The 18,729-nt window shown below is 38.7% G+C and overlaps 1 protein-coding gene across 2 annotated transcripts in view; it reads right to left on the bottom strand.

Moving 5' to 3' along the window:
* Positions 1–18,729, bottom strand: part of LOC105383901 (acetylcholinesterase) — a 59,018-nt gene that overhangs the window by 20,604 nt on the left and 19,685 nt on the right. For both annotated transcript variants that reach the window (XM_048622922.1, XM_048622923.1), the window contains exons 2-4: positions 8,837–10,156; positions 5,618–5,760; positions 2,880–3,032 (exon numbers count right to left, since the gene is read on the bottom strand). In XM_048622922.1, coding sequence (XP_048478879.1) covers positions 2,880–3,032; positions 5,618–5,760; positions 8,837–10,022 — 1,482 coding nt within the window. In that variant the 5' untranslated portion in view covers positions 10,023–10,156. The remainder of the gene's footprint in view (positions 1–2,879; positions 3,033–5,617; positions 5,761–8,836; positions 10,157–18,729) is intronic.

Raw genomic sequence — 18,729 nt, 5'->3', positions numbered from 1 at the left:
TTCAGTGTGGATAAAACAGCCAGAAACAGAAAGTAGAACACACAATACTTATGGTTTCTCCATGGTCGGATTTCAAACTTGGAACCAAAAAATATTCGAAATTCAAATACCTAATCATAATAAAAAACTAACTTGGCAGAGCCTGTGATATGGGAATCGGACAGCTGATATATCTACACAAATACATAGATAGATACATATTAAATATAAATATCAACACCCAAGACCCGAGTACAAATATATGTCTTTAAACAAATATCTGCCCCAGCCGGGAATCGCACCCGGGACCTTTGGTATAGCAGTCAGGGCCATTAACCACTACGCCATTCGACCGTCAAATCCGATCACTCTACTCTCTACCGCGAATCCTGTCGTTGTTCCAAGGATACAGTAACGTATCTCCGTGACGTGGTCGCCGCCGCGCTCCGCTCGCCCAGGTATTTGGTTCTCGATCGATCAGGCTCACTTAAATATTTGATGCCGACAGCTAAATTGCCCGGCATTTGTAGAAGGTACAGTCAGCTGAAAAACGTTTGTACGTTTCTCTTTCCCTACGCTTTTTAAATTGCAACTTAATTTGAATAAATAGTTACTATACTAGTACATAATCAACATCATCATCATCATCAATCCTATTATCCCTAATCAAGGACACAGCAGTGCTTGTAGTATCTTTTATCTTCTACATATTGGTACGTTTATAATAAAATCGACCAATACTGAAATCGACTGTACAAATAATGTGATAAAGTGTTTCAGAGATTAGTTAGATTAAAGATGAATTATCATCAAAGTTTCTTACCATCAGACATAGAATTGGAGTACCTAATAAAAAAAACCCACTCAATTAACTTCCAAATACAGCAAGTAAAAAAACCGTATTCAAAACAATGAAGGCAATACAATAAAAAGTTCATACCAACAGACGGAGTTTAAAAAACAAAGTTCTAAAGCAATGGAAAGCAAGCGAGGTCTCTCTAATAACTGTTAACCCCTCGGGTGTAATGCCAATAGCTTCGCTCCACGCGAGTTTGTCCCAGACATCGCCAACCCACTCCCGCGTATTCAACCATAAAAGGTATAAAAAACTTGATTGTGCAGATACTCCTTACAATAGGAGAATTCCAAGGGGTCACTCTATATGACGAAAAACTATGTTTTGGAGCCCTGCTGCGCGAGCCACGACTCTATCATGTATTTATACGTGCCGATTGCACGACAGTTCTTATTCGTTCATTTTTCGTCTACATAGAGTAATCCTCCACTGGAAGTCACTCGTCCTCTCTGCTGCAATATTGTATGTCCGTTCTTGTCAGTGTACGGACGCGTACAGTGTATTGAGGCTTTGTAGAATTTCGATTTCAGCTATTGTTACTACTGTACTTCTAGCGTTGTAAATGTATTTTTGCATTGGTGATAATTTTCAGATTAAGAATAAATACTGCACTTTAAAAGCTCTATTTTTGGTCAATACTTGAACAAACTCATGCGTGTGATTTATTTTTACACTTCGCGTGTGCATTCCAAACAAAACGCGAAAAGTTGTATTTATTTTTTTGGTTGGTACGAGTATCTAGAGGGTGTGCAAAATAAAATTGTTCCATTTTGGGTTGCTCACTCGAATCGTGTTTGATCAGCCTTTTGTATTCGATCCGTTGGACGGCGCCGGTATTAATTAAAAACAAATAGCTAAAGGGGAGGGAAGAGTTGTTTTTATTTCTACAATACATAGATAAAAGGCATACAAGTTCCTGTAAACCTCGGAGAAATGGCCGCAAACGAAATAAGGTTACGACGACGTCTCGCCACATTTCTACCGGTTTGTATATAAATATAGCGTCATGTAGATAGATAAATGGAAATACATGTATGATGTAAGTAAAAAACAGTTCAATCAGAAGAAGTGTGTGTGTTGCAGCAGACCAAGGGAGATTTCAGCACAGATATTGTTGACGCTTATTTTCAGCTATAATTATGAAATCCATATAAATACCTACATATAAACCAGTGCGTTGCGTAACGTCAACCTGTCACTGTCAAAATGTAAGGCAAATTTGTTAGTTTCAAAAGTGACTACGTTGGCGCTGTTCTTTTTCCATGTTTGTGTAGTTCGAATTGCCTCGTCAGTCCGTGATATGCCCTCAGTAGAGTCTAGTCTAGGATCTAGTGACGTTGCGACATGTCGTTACTACTACAAAACCATGTCATCCGCGCCCAATGGGCACTTTTAAAAGTCATGCACTCGCAGTGTTTACCTATGTACATCGTGTTGTGAATTCGTACCGAGATAGTAGTAATATACGTCTAAAGTCAGCAACGCGAGGAAAAAGCGGAAAATTAGTTGAAGGCGGCGGGCCGGAGGTGGAGCACTCTTGCTTCTAGTTCGTTAGCAAATTACCCACGCGTTCGTCTAGTTGAAAAAAGGAAAATAGGTTTAGATTTAACAGCATTTCTTGTGAGGAAAAATACTCGCTTAGCAGAAAATTATAGGGGATGACCTGGACGTCTTTTGCAGGAATTGGAACTATGAGGCCATTGGCAAGGACTCAGAGAGAGATTTAGGAATAACAATGAAAATCAGATACACAAGAAACAAAAGTTAAAAACATCGTACACTCACGAGCAATGATGTCAATAGCACCAAATTACTCCTAAACGGAAAAGGCTACCTTAACGACCGCGACGCCGACTGCAATATTGAAGTACATTCAACAGCACGTCAAAACATTACCAAATAAAAATATTTTTATCAAATAATTTTTTTTTTTTTTTTAATTGGGGTCATATTATTATGGTGGCGGCATTTTGTAAGAGGATCTTTCTCATTGCTCGTGAATGTAGGTACTTACATCAAAAAGACGCGTATTACAAATACTCACATGAGTAAAGTAGTAGTAGTAAACATCGACGCCGGAATCAGCCAGGACTTCAGCGAAGTAGTTGGTGGGACACACGAAGAAGTAGTCGCCCACGATGTCGGCGATCATCTTCTGGTTCAGGTAGCCGTCCGTGATCTCCTCCCAGTCCGTGTACTGGAAGAATTTCATTGTAACTGTATTACCAAAAAAAAACTTTACACATTGTTTAACAAGTGTTTAAAACTAATTTTGACAGATTTTGTAGGCGTTTGACAGCGCTAAATATCTGTTAAAATACTGTCTAAGTTTTTGTGGTAAGGTCCTTAAGGTTAAGCACCGTAGAGAGGTATCTAAGATAACGCCTAGCCCAAAGATATAATCATGTGTTTAAGGAACCTGATCATAAGTACAAAATTACCTACCAAGATTTTAGCTCTGTTTATGTTTAGATATGTTCATTCGTAGAAAGAAATAAAAGAAAACGATAATAAAAGCAATAAAACATGATTGGAAAACCTCATAGTAACCCTGGTAAAACGCTAAACTTTGGAAGAGAAACAAATGCCAACTTTAATAAAAGATTTTAAAAAATAAAATATTTTTGTAATTTTTAACTGTGACAAAATGACTATTCTTCTTTATTGATTTAGCGATACCAGCTAACATCATCTTTTTCCCTTGCAAAGTAAGTATTTGTCTGAGTCTAATAAGCTACCCTAATAAATGCCAAATTCCAGAAGTGCAGAAACAAAAATCTCCCTATTCCAGGCATTGATTCTCTAACCCTTTGTACTTCCATTATTGCTATATTAGTGCTATATCATTCGGTTGTCAACAAAGTGACCTGAGTTCTGCATAGTTCTTATTTTAGCTTTGCCTAATCCAACGGATGACCTAATTCAATTATGAACGAACACGATATGAACATTAAAGTCAATATCAAAATGTTTGGAATTGATTAAATAATTAGTTTTTTTCAGGCCGTTGCCAGTATTTGAAGTTTGGTTTTGACTTTCAAATTTCACACAAGAATACTGAGATTTATCGAAAGGATTGCAAAATATGAAGAAAAAATTTAGTATGGGTTGATCTGGATTACTTTATTTCACACCTTACCAACTTTATTTTCTGAATTTCTAGTCTTTCTCTATAACATAATTCATTTATCCAGTGGTTTATGCGTGAAAGAGGCAGAGAGATAAAGTTACTTTCGCATTTATAATACAGGGATAGTTATATTAACGGTTCAATGTATAAATTATGCTTAATTTTGAATATTTCCGCGTGTCTGCAAAGTTTGGGGAGCGATATTCGTGCGGGTAACGTTAATGGTTTTTTGATGTTACCAATTAAAACGAATAACCGTGGTACGGCGGAGAATCGTTCCGAGGATATTTTTGTTCTATTTTTTATAAAATTTTATAGCCCATCCCAACTTGAACACTCAAGTAAGTTACTTTAAAAATTTACCAAAAGGTTTTTTGGTTTTCACTTCCTTATTATTTAATGCGGTAATTATTCAGTATTTTTTTGTAAATATCTGAGCCTACTATGGTAGTCAAAACTAACATTCGTAAATTATTGAGACTGATATTTACTGAAGTACTTAGACTAAAGAGTGACTAAAGTCATATTAATCAGACAGTGATTTATTTATATATAGTATTTTTTTATGATAGTACTCTTTATTTGTACACCAAGAATAATTAACAATTTTACATAGACACTTAACTAGGGTACAAATAGCATAGTCTTATATTACCTTGTTGTTGTACATACCTACTTACTTGAAAAACACAAAACTAACACTAAAATTCATCTGATAACCATCAAATTCACCGGCCGACCATCAGTCAGACATTGGGCAGACAAAGCGTAAGTTCGCGTGTTGAGTGTGTCATGTCGGGAACAATTTGCCGGAAAGGAAATCCTTTTTAACCTGGGGATGCACTGGCAACACAAACGATCCGTGGACAAGCCGTGTTGGCCGTAATTTATGGGCGATAAACAATGAATGATAATGGAATGTTGGTTTTTTTAATTTAAATGTTTGATGTTGAATCTGAAGATAATTACGGTCTCACCACAAAAACTAGAGGCGTGTCAAAACAGGTGTAAGTTAGTGCTGGTAAATACGTTGTACATACTAATTACAAACACATAAGACAACCGTACCAGTGAATAGCAGGGGCTTGTTAAACGACTGGAGAGTTTTTGCCACAATCTTGGCAGATGGGTTGGAGATAACACACAATACAAACATTTAACATCTAGAGCAAAATATATATGATATGTTAATACCTACTTAAGTGAATTTTAATATTATATCTAGTGAGTATAATACTGTAATCGTAAAAAATGATATGGAAATGAACGTTAAATGTATAAACAGGAGTGCAAAATAATTAGGGAACTGGCAGCGGGTACGTAGTGTGTAATTATTTATTTATTCACAGACGGCTTTACTCGGAAAAACGCTCAGCATACATTTTCTCTCAAATGACATTAAACACAGTAAGATGTAAAACGGTCATAATCAGAATAAAATTTTCCCAGCATTATAATTATGGATCAAGGCAGATTTTCATTTTGAAGTTCTGTCTGCCTATTCTTAAATACAGATTTAGTGTTAAATCTCGAGTTATGCCAAAAATTTATACTTATAACTGTTTCTTAAACGAGATTAGACACTAAATCTAGATTTAATACATCGGTGCATATCACCCTTAATTGTCAACCGTTTGAATAATTTCACATACCTGAAAGACAATAGCTTCCCGCTTGATCTTGGAAAACTCTTTAAAGATGGTGTCGACAATTTCCAGAAACTTCTCTCGCTGCAGGAAACTAGGTCCATCCTTCTCGAAGTAATCCAGGAAGTCGTACAGCAGGAAATAGGTGCCTGGGAGAAAAGAAACAAAGTATGAAATACGTATAAGATTGCCCGCATATACAACTGAGAAATGGTGACCTGACTTTTTGTTGGAGGAAAATTTTACCTACTGATTGCAATAGTGCAATGCACACGTTTTGTAGAAAAAGTCAGTAAGTATTTCTTACCGACTTTTGTAAATCAGGAGAAAGAACAATTGGTCGAAACTAAAAGACCGTCGTGTACGGGCACCCTAAGTTGTAGGAGTATAGATTACTAAACTACGCTAAGAGCTAGGTAGAGTGATTTGAGTCTTTTTTCGCCAGTTTTTTTTTATTGATTATATTTATAAAATATTATTGATACCTACTTCAATGGAGAAAGTTCTGCTCTACAGTAGTTGCCTAAATTCTTTGATGAACCTGTGACTTTATAATCTTTATTTACCTGAGTACCTAGGTACTAAAGTATTATCAAATTAATGTTATTTTCATGTATATCAGCACCTCCAATTTCTTTATTCTATTATTGCGTATTGGTACAAAGGTATCTTGATACATTTAACGAACTACGAAAGTATTGCTTCGTCGTGTGTGATTTTCCGATACATTTAAACAATGTAAGTTGTACCTGGGTTATGAAGCTGGCACAGTTTATCATAAAAACCGTTATTTAAAAAAATGCTGTGTATTTTCTCAAAAATGTTTTTTTCACATATTTTATCTTAATCAGATTATTTTCCTCAAAACCATGTCAGTATACTATTACTTTGGGTTCATGAAAATTTTATGATTTTTTTTTTATTGTATTTGTTATATTCTATCAGAGTGTATCAATCAGGTAGCTACTCGTATAAAGCAGTAGGAAAAATCTTTCTTTCTCGTCCTTAGAAGACATTTCCATACGCACGAGTGATTTTCGCAATAAAATAGCACAAACATTGCATTTTAATGGGCTATTTAAAAAAAACATTCAATCTAAGATGAATCTCACCTTATACAATTATTCTTTTCTAATGGGATGTATGTATGACAGGATCGTCCATATTAGTTAGTGCTACTTACACACATACGCGGCGTTGGATATCGACGTAGATAAATTTTACTATATCGCGATTCGCCATAAATACGGCGCTATGATTGGTGGAATGGGCATTAAACGAGTTTATCGGCGTCGATAACGAACCCGTGAAACAACCGCTAGCGCCTTTGGCAGTCAGTGCCTGACAACTACGAACAATAATATTTTCCTGAATTACACTCACAATATCGGAACATCAACATCACTCAACGCGCGATACCTAGTTGTTTACTGGAACCGCCGCGATACGATAACTCAATCCTCGCAGTATTGTGCTAATAGTGATTGATGGTGATGTATATTGTATATCCAATGGAACGAGCGTTCGACAGTTCGTCAATCAGCTCATTTTACAGACTTTTAGTACTTTTTATAATCACTATAAATATAATGTAATTATCTTTCTCTTTCTATCCACACAAACCTTGTTTTTAATTGGTAATCCAATATTTATTAAAACGAATTGTCAAAATCTTTAGACCTAGAATTTTCTTAGACTCGTTTCTTAACAAGTAATATTTTTAATTTAGCATAAATTTCGTGTCTGCTGTACAAGAAAATAATTGTTCTCTCCATCTCTATAGAAAATTTTAAATTGTACCGTCCTTTTATTACTAAGTCCGTCTGAATACAAAGCCTGCCTGTCCGTAACTCGGAACAACTTAAGTAAAACGAGGCACCACCACGCTTAAAACCAAGTTTGGTAGATGCATTTAATTTACTTCTGTGCAAAACTATCTGAATAAAATATGAAAGCTCTAAGTACTTCAGTTTATCGTTCGCTACAGTATACACTTAAATGGGAGATTTCAACCAAAATGACGCAAAAATAAGTCTCAGTGAAATGAAGAGAACTTTTTGCGATTATTACTGACTAGCCGCTTAAAAGTATTAACTATTCAGAAATTTCATTATTTAAAAGCTATAACGAATACTTACCTAAGTATTATTGAGAAATATAAGAAATACTACGTAATATTTTAAGGTGTCGTATTTATTTATTGGTAAACCAACCAGCCAACTCCTTAACATTTTACTTCCTACTCCGAAGCTCGCCCTTCCAAAATTCAAAGGAGTGATTTGATTACGTATACTGAATTTCCACAAGCGAGGGCGTACCTAATGCAAATATAATCGAATGCGTCACCAAACGAGAAGCAAATACATACATATACTCAAACCAGATACTGTTTCTGTGGGAATCTTAAATTTAATCACGACAAGTCAAAATGATTGAATGCCAAGGAATAAACGTATTTCTCCAGTATATCAAAAGAAGAAATCAAACTATTATTCCTATTCCGAATAACAACAGCAAAAACGAGAGCCTCATCTACTTAAACTAGCTGTAGTGCGCCGTACCGTATAATTCTAGATAGCAGGTGGAATATCTCTTAAGGGGGGGTGCGTGGCAACAGGGGGGCGGGAGGGGGAGGCACTGTACGTGGGCGAGTCTGTAGTACCTGGTAGTACCCACGGCATGGTATTGTTGTGTCTACATGGGTCTACGCATGCGCCATCCGAGCCTCCCCGGCGCCGGCCGGTGTAGCCTCCACCGACAAACCCACTATCGACCTTACGCTTCACCGCGCAAGCCTCAGTTTCCATTCCACGTCAGACCGCGTTCAGGCGTAACCTTGTCGATTTGCAAACCTCAGAGCAGCTCCGATGACCTCGAACTGTAGCTACATTACTACATAGCACCTCGGCGGCACGTGCTGCCGGTCACTTAGAACCGTGTCACATTAACGTGGCTATACTTTCTTGTTACTTCACCTGCCTTACTGCCTTTATGACACACCAGCACACATATCAATTAGGAAGGCCTGTTATAAAAGTTTTTCATAGCCTCGAGCGTACTGGAAGTCGTGGGACACATTAAAGGTAACTAGCTGCCACTGTTAACAGTCGATAATTATTTGGCCATTAAAGTAATTGGAGCCGTAGCTTTTACCGAAAATACAGAATAAATTAGAGTAGATTTTTTTGAGATAAGGGGATAATTTTAACGAATAAAAGGGCTTACCTTCATCTTGATTGCTTCCAAGAAGAACTTCGGTGTTGTGGAAACTGCCTTCTTTCATCATCGTGTCTGGGTCTTTAGGCAGAAAGACACCATCAACCGTCGGAGCTGATGGAAAGCCTAGTATTCCAGTATAAGAGTTCCACTGCTGGACGGAGATGGTCTTCGCATCCACTCCCCTCATGCAGTCCATCACGAGGCTCGGGTCCACTGCCAACAGGCTACTGTTGCAGTTGCAGTCATCCACCAGAACTTTCCCAATGTCCTGCGCCCTCTCTCCTGTCATCCAACTCCACGGTGCATTCAATGTACCCGATTGCAAGATTCCTCTCTTGAAAAGTCCTTTCATTTCTGGAGACAACATGTGTAGACTCACGCTCCCACCCCCCGCCGACTCCCCAAACAATGTTATAAGTTCAGGGTCACCTCCAAACGCTCGGGCGTTATCTTTTATCCAACGAATAGCTAGCTGCTGATCCCACAAGCCCATATTCCCCGCCGCTTCCTCGCTACCAGGTGAAAAGTATTTGTTAAGGTACAAAAATCCAAACGCGCCAACCCTATACTGCATCGAGGCTACGATCACATCACTCGAAGACGCCATTATGTCGGCTTTATATAGATCAAGTGTTGCCGTGCCACTCATGTAACCGCCGCCGTAAATCCACACTAGTATCGGAACCTTGGGCCGCTCTGTTAATGGCTTGTCCTGATGGTGACGAACGCGCAAGTGCTGCGGCACCCATATGTTCAAATAGAGGCAGTCCTCCGATATGTTTGTGTTGGGGTTCCACATTTCCTCGCCCTCGAAGCCGGGGAAGTACTCGTACCGCTCTTGGTAGCAGCTGTTGGGCATGGCGGTGGCCTCGAGCACGCCGTGCCAGGGCTCGATGGGGACGGGTTTGCGGAAGCGCAGCGGGCCGAGGGGCGGCTTGGCGAAGGGGATGCCGGTGAATATGTGCACCTCGCGTCCCATCACGGTCTTGGCGTAGCCCTTGACGAGGCCGCTCTTGGTCTCGACGATGAGGGGGTCATTGTGGAAGTTCTTGGGCGCGGGCGTGGTGGTGGTGGGCGCCGGCGTGGTGGAAGTCGTCGTGTCATGGTGGTTCGCCCACGACCGGCCTCGAGCTCCGCACACACAAATGCACAATAACAGTTTTGTAAACACAATTTTGCTGTTGTAGATCATTTCGAGCTTGTAATTGTTCAATGGCTCTCTAGTCCGACTGTGCGTGTAATCGGAAATAATCCGCCAGTTTGATCAGATACTTGTTGAAACACATTTCTCTTCTCACTCGCTCGCGAATATTGTTGTTTTCACATCTGGAACAAACAGAGTTTAATGGTTAACGGGGTGTTAGAACAAACGGAATTGAATAAACGCACTTAGGTGCAAAATTACAAATGGTATTGTATTACCATTATCGTATAGATAGAGTATCACACAACACTCCTCGGAGTTACTGTCAGTAATGGAAAATCAATATAAACGAAGTGAAATCTAAGTGAATTCACTGTAGTTTAAATTATTTATTTTACCTTTTGAGATGGCTACCTGATTCACTTATAATATAAAATTACAGTTTATCATTGTTTTCATTATGAGTACCTACCTAAGTTTCTTGATCGCAATCTTAGATAAGACCAAAACGATACATACAAAATTATATATAGGGTAAACTATGCTGTTGCGACTACGAAAAATATAAAACAACATTGTTGACTAAGGTAAAAAGGCAGCCGGGAGGTTTGGCTTCAAGCTACATAATATCTTTCTTTATTTTGACGTTTTAAAAGTTGCCTTCAACTCTTATTTCATCAAATACTTTCATTATGAAATGTTTCTTTGTAATAAATGTTATGTAAATTGTAAATTTGGTGATATAAACATTAACGACATATTGTAGTATTTGGGGAAAATGCGTTGCGTATCGATGGTAGGAATATAAACTAATTGAACTCTGTGCCTAAATCACAAAAAGCGTGCGTGACAAAACAAAATAACCAAAATCCCGTGGAAAAAAAGAACTTCTATGATAAACCACTTATCTGCGCCTATCGCCTCATCCACCCAAACAAATAAAGAAAGAAAGCGCTTTGCCAGATTAAATTTCACTTTCGCTCCCTTCACAAAAGTATTTGAAAAGTGCTCTCAATTTCCTATTTGGACTTTGAGAATAGGCGTCGGGGGGTTTAAACGCCGTAAAAGCTGACTGGCTCAATCCATATAAAGGGTTTGGGAGGCTCCAGCACGACTATTTAAACATCTACATCCTCTGAGGGACCCTTTTTATACCAGTACAACCGTCTAGACTCACTTTCCGGGAATTCGCGATTGAGTATAATACAAAGTCTGATGGATTGTTCAAAGGCTAATAAGTTAATGAATTTTAACTAGAATTTCTGTCTAACCTTCGTTTAAAGTTTGACTTTAATGTCTCTACTTTTAATTACAGGTACCTAATTCCTATATTTATTTTGTGTCTACTAGTTGCTCCTTTATTCTTAGTAATAAATACCGGAATAACATATCTTGCTTGTTGCTGGCAGTGACGCATGACGGGTTAACGACAAGCAGTAAACGTTTAGGAAACATAAACGTTATTCGGCCATCACGGCACTGCGTTTGGGTTAGTTACGTTATATTTTACTGCACAAGCGATTCCTTTCCTGTTTGTAGAAAATGAATAGATATTTATTTAGATTTTGTAACATGCTAGCACGGGTGGCAATTAAGACGTGACAAAAGTTTAACATCGCGCTCAGTCACATCGCACAGCCTCAAGAGCGAGCGTGACGGAGAACTTTTCCCAGGTCTTCAATGCGCCCCGTGCTAGCCTTGCAGGTATATCAGCTGTTTTTTCTCTCTTTTAGTATTGCCCCAAAAGACAAGTTGCTTATACCAAAAACTGAAAAAAAAATGCTAGCTACGATACATAGTCAGTTATATAGTCATCCCTTAGCATACGACACATGAAAGTTTTAGAAGTCTCCTCAGTCTACAGCAGCAGGACTCAAACTCGAGAATAGCTAACACATGTCTGAGGGCCTTCTCAGTACTAAATTAACTTAAGGCCACTCTATATGCAGAGTATCGCGTGGCCTAACGACGTCCAACATCGACACTTTGGGCGTCTGCGAGAAACTTCGCGAAATAGCGACCCGTTCCGTTATTAACTTAACGTATGGAATACACACACACACACGCACTCACGCCTTGTACTAATGTACTCCCTTGCGGGGTAGGCAGAGGTGCATTGCTGCACCCACTTTTCGCCAGTGTTATGTTAGTCCCAATGTAATAGGGGGCGGGCCTATTGCCATTTTACGGGCACATCCAAGACCCGAAAACAAATATATATGTTTAAACAAATATCTGCCCCAGCCGGGAATCGAACCCGGGACCATCGGCTCAGTAGTCAGGGTCACTAACCACTACGCCATTCGGTCGTCGACGTATGGAATAACGAAGTATTATTCAATTACAGTTGGGACTTGACCTTATTATCCAAAACTTTTAATCTTGGTCGTAATGTATAGGTCTTCTTCGCGTGTCATTGCGTAACACTAAAGCTGAAGTAGGTAATTCAGATTTTTCACCGTGTCGATAGGCGTCTTGCGCCCCGTGCTAGGCTTTCTGATCTTCACTTCTAAGTTATCCATCCACACAAATGTTATCTGGAAGAGAGCGCTTTTAGCGATAAAGGCGCCAGTGGTATAATTTCCACTGTACCTAATTATTTTTTAGATTTTGATATCAATACGATAATATTCTATTCTATTCTAGGTTTTTCATAATATGATATTGTACAAGTAATATGTAACTAATCATGGCTATTGGTTTCAAGTTGCAATGTCTCGGTGGCATAGAATGTAGGTCATAGAGCATACTATTCGATTAATTTACTTCTCAGCTTTCAAAGCTTTTCGAATTCACTTGAATGCTTATTTGTACAAGTCCGACCAAGCCACTCCTCAACCCTACGATTGCCTGGGAGATATCGCCTTTATTGAAGAGGCCGTCTTATGGATTAAGCACTTGTATTGTAGCTCTAGATTAAAATGTAATTTCATGTCAATAAAATTGTTAAATAATGTATGTTTAAGATGCGGTAATATTTTAAAATGAGTTGTACTTTGTACAAAGGGTTTGTTATCATTTTATAAACAATTTCAACCCTAAACACAAATAATATAAGTCATTAGTCACCTAGCCATATTTAACCAAATACTAATTAGCATAAACGTGAAGCATGATAATAATAATATATTACCAGCCATATTTTACGGTAAGGGGACTCGCTTAAGGGAATGTTTTAACGCAATCAAAATCTCTACCAATATTCCAAAACTCGTGGTAGGGGCCATTAACTTGACTTCCTGCAATACAGTCCTGTTATTGTCTACAAACATGCAGTCCAGTTATGTAAAGTATGCAATGCAATAATGTATTGTTATCGTCAACTGTTTTTGATTGTATCGACCGGGAACGTGGGGTGTTATTATTATGACTTCATTTAGTGTCTTTGTAGCTTTATGTTCTCGAATTAATAGTAATATTATGTACTTTTACAGTACCGACCACCAGACTATACAGTCTTATCTTGAATATATATACTTAGATTAACATTTGTTTACTGTCCACCCGATATCAGCAATGTTTTAAGTTCAACCTAATTGTACTAATGAATAAAGTCACGAATCTTCTATCCAAACTTATTCAAAATAAGCTCACTTGGAAAGTGAGGTGTTATTTGTCGAGACGTTAAATTTGCACCGACACTCTTTATTGTATCAACGGTGCGATAAACTAATACTTAATAACTTTTTTCAAGCATCAGTGTTAAAAAAAACTCTAGCTTGACAAAAGTTAACGAACGACAGCCGTCAACCATCATGCAATCGGTAGGTTTAATACATCGAGATAGAGTCGTGGTTAGCGCAGCAGCGCTCTGGGCCTCGAGTGCGAGTTTTTTTGCGTTTACAAATTTACGTTTCGATTTCACTTCTCGATAGGTGAAAAAACTCGCATTCGGGGCACTGAAACTTAGTTCTTCGTAATCTAGAGTGATCCCGATCCATAATAACAAAGCCTCGTCCTTGGAGAAACCCGCACAAATGAGCTGAGGGCTTGATAAATTGAGCCTATCCGCATACATTTGCAAGAAAAAGCGGTCATTTGCATTAATAACATCCGTCCGGCCTAATATTGTAGTAGGCTTTTGAAATTAATGATACTATTTTTTATACTCCAAAGCTCAACTATTTCTCTTGGAGTATAAGTTGATTTCGTGATAAACATCTACGTAGGTTTTAACACTATTGTCATCATTATTATCGGCTACTAATAATACATATTTGACCATTTCTGGACTTAGAGACCTCTCTTCAACATAGTCTAATTAAATCAATCTTTATTTGAAAAAATATTCTATCAAATCCATTTAAGATAATACCTACTACTGAATTATATAGTTTTTTCCATTAAAACTAACTACGTAGACAAGGATGACCTTTTCAAGTTTGGTATTTTTTCCCCACCCTGATAAGTAAATAAATAAGAAAAAAATATTAATATAAAATCCACTCCCAAAAAAACCTATTTAATATCTTCAAACTATAGCCACTACCCTTCCATCCACATTGCCTATTCTAAGAGGCACTTACGGCGGCGACACTCCGAAAAAAAGTAAAAGAAAAAGGTAAAAGCCTCAATGTTGGAAATATAAGTGTTGGGAGGGGAGAGGCGGTATAAGTGGACACCGCACCAGACAGCCTTTTGACATGGGAATGGGCTCCTTGACTGCGTCAAGGAAAAAATTTAAGCTAATTTTTTCCCTCCGCGAAATGATGAATAAGGCAAAAGATATTATTTTTCCCATTTCTATAATATTTGATTGGGCTCTTGAGGGACTGTTTCTGTCAAGCACGAGGCCGGGACAAGTTACAAGTTCATTATCGTCCGAATTCCCTAAACCGCGGCGCGGCCACGGTCGGTGCCTCCCTAAAAATTTACTACACTGATTATTACTTACAGTCTAGTGACTTTATTTTGAACAAACTATATTTCGGACCGCTTTATTGGAGCCTCTAAGTCATAGACCTGTGTCGTTTGTTAAATCATTTATCAACTTCTATTCACAAAAGTACTAAGACTATCAAATTATTGAGACCACTACAAAATAATCCGAATGTTAACCGGCCGACTAACGTTTCGCCGAAAACCTGATTAATAATTCTATTCTATAATAATTCTAACAATTTTATAATTATGTAGCGCTTGCAAACTTAAACATAATTAAGAGCTCCACTCTTGTGTTTTGATTAAGTAAACCGAAGCTCAACCCCACAACACGCCAGCCGTTCACCGCACAATAACAAGCGGCACCGACCACCAGACTACAGTCTTATCTTGACTATACTTAGATTAACAATACACGAAGAAGATGGCATGTTACATACAAAAACAAAGCAAAGACTGTCCGCATTTTGTTTACTGTCACACCGTTTTAAGTTCAGCCTATAATGACAACCAATTGTACCAATCATTGAATTCACAAATCTAACCGAAATACTTCAAAATAAGACCTTAGTGGTAAAAGTGGGGTGTTATTAGCCGAGACGTTCCTTTAGCACTGACCCTCCATCTAGTCCGTATTAAAACATCGTTGTATAGCTACGTAGACTCGGATAAGACATGCCTTACCTGTCTACATGTATACCCAAGACGCCGCGACAAGGGGCGGCGAGGGTGGCGGGAGGGGGCGGTCGATAAATCGATGTTCGCAATACAATGCTGGGTGAGACCTTGAGTGCAGCCTGCAAGACACTCCCTCAAGTTCAATGTCAGGTTAACGAGACTACGATTTCTTAACCCCAAAACGTGCAAGCAATTTTGTATTTACTGTGGGAGCCTGAAGCATACTGTAAAACGTCAAACAGGTGAGCCAACTAAACTTGAGTTGAGTCGCAAACCATAGTCGTTTCGTGTATTTAACCCAGAATTTAATGTTAAACTTGGAAAATGGGCTGGTTTAAGTAGCGATGTGATAAAGCTTACGTATAGGGATTTACTATTGGGTCAACACAATGTTTAACATGAAAAACCTTCAGGGACATACTCGTAATATGGAACGGCAATGGCAGGTGGAGCTTTTTCATTGCCCGTGAGTGTATGATGGTCATATTTTTTCGCTTGATTCAAACTCAACTACCGTACACGTGAATCTCCATAATAAATGTTCGCAGCTCTACGTTCTTACTATACTACGCAGCGCTGGCGCCGGAGGGTTACTCTATACTGACGAAATACGAACGAACGAGAGCGGTCGTGCAATCGTAGCTTGCGCATCACCACTCCAATGCTTCGTTTTTCATCATCCTAACTAATATTATAAATGCGAAAGTAACTGTGTCTGTCTGTCTGTCTGTTACTCTTTCACGCCAAAAGTACTGAACGGATTTAAATGAAATTTGGTGTACATACGGTCTAATCCCTGGGAAAGAACATAGGCTAATTTTTATCCCGGAATTCCCACGGGAAAACTTTTTAAGGCGAAGTGAAGCGCGCGGGAACAGCTATATACTATATATAGTAAGGTGGGGTAAGACAGTCGCCGGGGGAAGACCATAATGTGTGAAAATGATCCACTGGTGGTAGTTACCACTTTACCAGTGTGACAAACTAGAGAATGAAGCTGCTTATAACAAATTTTTACACATTAATGGTCTTCCCCCTAGATGATGAAGTGATCCCCCGGTACTTTAGTAGCAATTTCGCTAATTAAGAGCACTCACAAGTTACGGGGTTTCACGTTCTTATCGTATTTGAATATTTCACGAGTATTCCTTTTACGCTTGTCTGCTGGAAGTAATTAATACGAGGCTTACAATTTGTAGTGTACAGCTTCGCCTAACGCAGTATAATGAAAGGGACAATAATATGCTTATGAAAAATATTCACGTAATAAAAATGTAATGTAAAAGTATTTTATAGAAAGATAGGTAGGTTGTATTATCATTTTACTCCTTGGTGCGTGTGCGTTGCGTGTTAGTGTGGTAAATGCTAACAAAAATATACCAGAATTTAAAGAAGAAACTTTGATAGCATTCTATAGTTGGCCTAGATCTTCCCGAGGACATCTGGAATAGCACAGGTGATGAGCGCAAATCATGTACAATTTTACTTGTACTTATTCTGCCAATAGTTTCAGTAGATTTTCAATCAATAATGTTACAAGACAAATTAGCGTCACGTTATTTCATTTCATATGACGACGATTTGATGATTGAGTATAAGTATGATGACTACGATAGTCAAACGATAGTCCACGCTCACGGCAATCATCTAAACAATGGATACTATAGGGGGTGTACTCTTGCATTACGACACACAAGAGGTTTCAGACCAGCGTTCGTTTCAGCTTACAAGCGCGCCATACTTTTCGGCGTTTTCGCTGAAACCGGTGGCGATAATTTTACAATTTACATACACATAATATCAGTCGCGCTTACAGGAGCTTAGAAAGGCGTACACGTGACTACACACGCTACCAAAACGTAGCAAAAAGTACGCTACACTGAAGCCGTTCTAATATCCTGATTACACCTACCGAGTAGAATGGCGAGACAGTATCCTCGGCCGAGCACTCGTTCAATTGCTAGCTGTCCATTGGAAAAGGATCGTCCGCGGATACCATCTTGCCACTTTACTTGGTAAGGGCGTAATCAGGATATTAAGAGCGCTGCGATAACTATGACGATTCTATCTCGTTGCTTTACACATAGTGTGATGTCATAGCTCCCCAAAATTCGTATTTGCAAAAGCAAGAGTAGCCCCCCAGTATCTGGACGACAATTGCTTTGACCTTCGTGCTGGCACACGGCACGGGCGAGTGGCGCGGCAAGTTCACGGTCAAGTCGACTTGCCCAAGTGACTCTTAACCCGAACTCTTAAATGAGATATGATTTCGTAAGACCGTGTTTTCCGAGATTGGGTTAGGTTTTAGGTTTACCTGGTTAGATCGGCTTATCTCTACTTACTGTAACTACATATTTAATTATGTATGGCTCAATAAAAAAATTATGACTTATGGCATTTATCAGAGTATTATCGATCGACACATCGCCATCTACTTATTATTATCAATCATCGTTAGTTATTACAAACAACTGAAAACTCAATAAGTAATAAAAAAAAGAAGTGATTGAAAAAACATCAATCGCAGCGAGGCAATCCTTTCAAGCCATTTCTATCATCAAGTACATCCACCGACAGGCAGACGGGCCAATAGTTTTGTAACTAGTGCTGGGAAAACACAGAAATCACTGGAAATAAAGGACCCGGTACATGTGATCCGCTCCGGAGTCAGTGATGCAAATCCGACGAGCAGCCGTCTTTCGACTCGGTACAGAACGCATACGTTCAAAGCCAGATTTTCAATTTGTTTCGCGTTTTCACGTGATTTTCCGCTGACGCGACGGTGAGCTAGCACACATCTTGTTAATCCCCTCACCTTTTTTTTGTAAATATGAGTAATACAGGCTGTTGTTGTAAAATTTTGGTGTGCGCCAAAAATGTCCTTGCAACTTTTGTGTTCTTCTAATTGCCAAGAATATTGATTATGACATGGTGGCTTTTTTGAGTGTAGGAAGAAAAGACCATCATAATAATATTATATTATAATTGTATTTATTTAATTCTTTTACACAAATATATTGTACTCGTACTACTCGCAGTCATGTGACTCTTATTCGGTTTGGACGCACTCTGTATATAGGTACAGATGCCGCCCGTCGCTGTATGTTTGTATTACGTGAATTTATTTATTTTTCACCCACACGAGAGGTCAAAGTATCGGCAGAACGAACGTAATAAACCTTACTATCAAGTTTAA

The sequence above is a fragment of the Plutella xylostella genome, chromosome 9, assembly GCF_932276165.1.
Source record: "Plutella xylostella chromosome 9, ilPluXylo3.1, whole genome shotgun sequence".
Classification (NCBI taxonomy): domain Eukaryota; kingdom Metazoa; phylum Arthropoda; class Insecta; order Lepidoptera; family Plutellidae; genus Plutella; species Plutella xylostella.
Note: the sequence above shows the minus strand (reverse complement) of the source record. Positions and strands in the feature narration are given on the sequence as shown.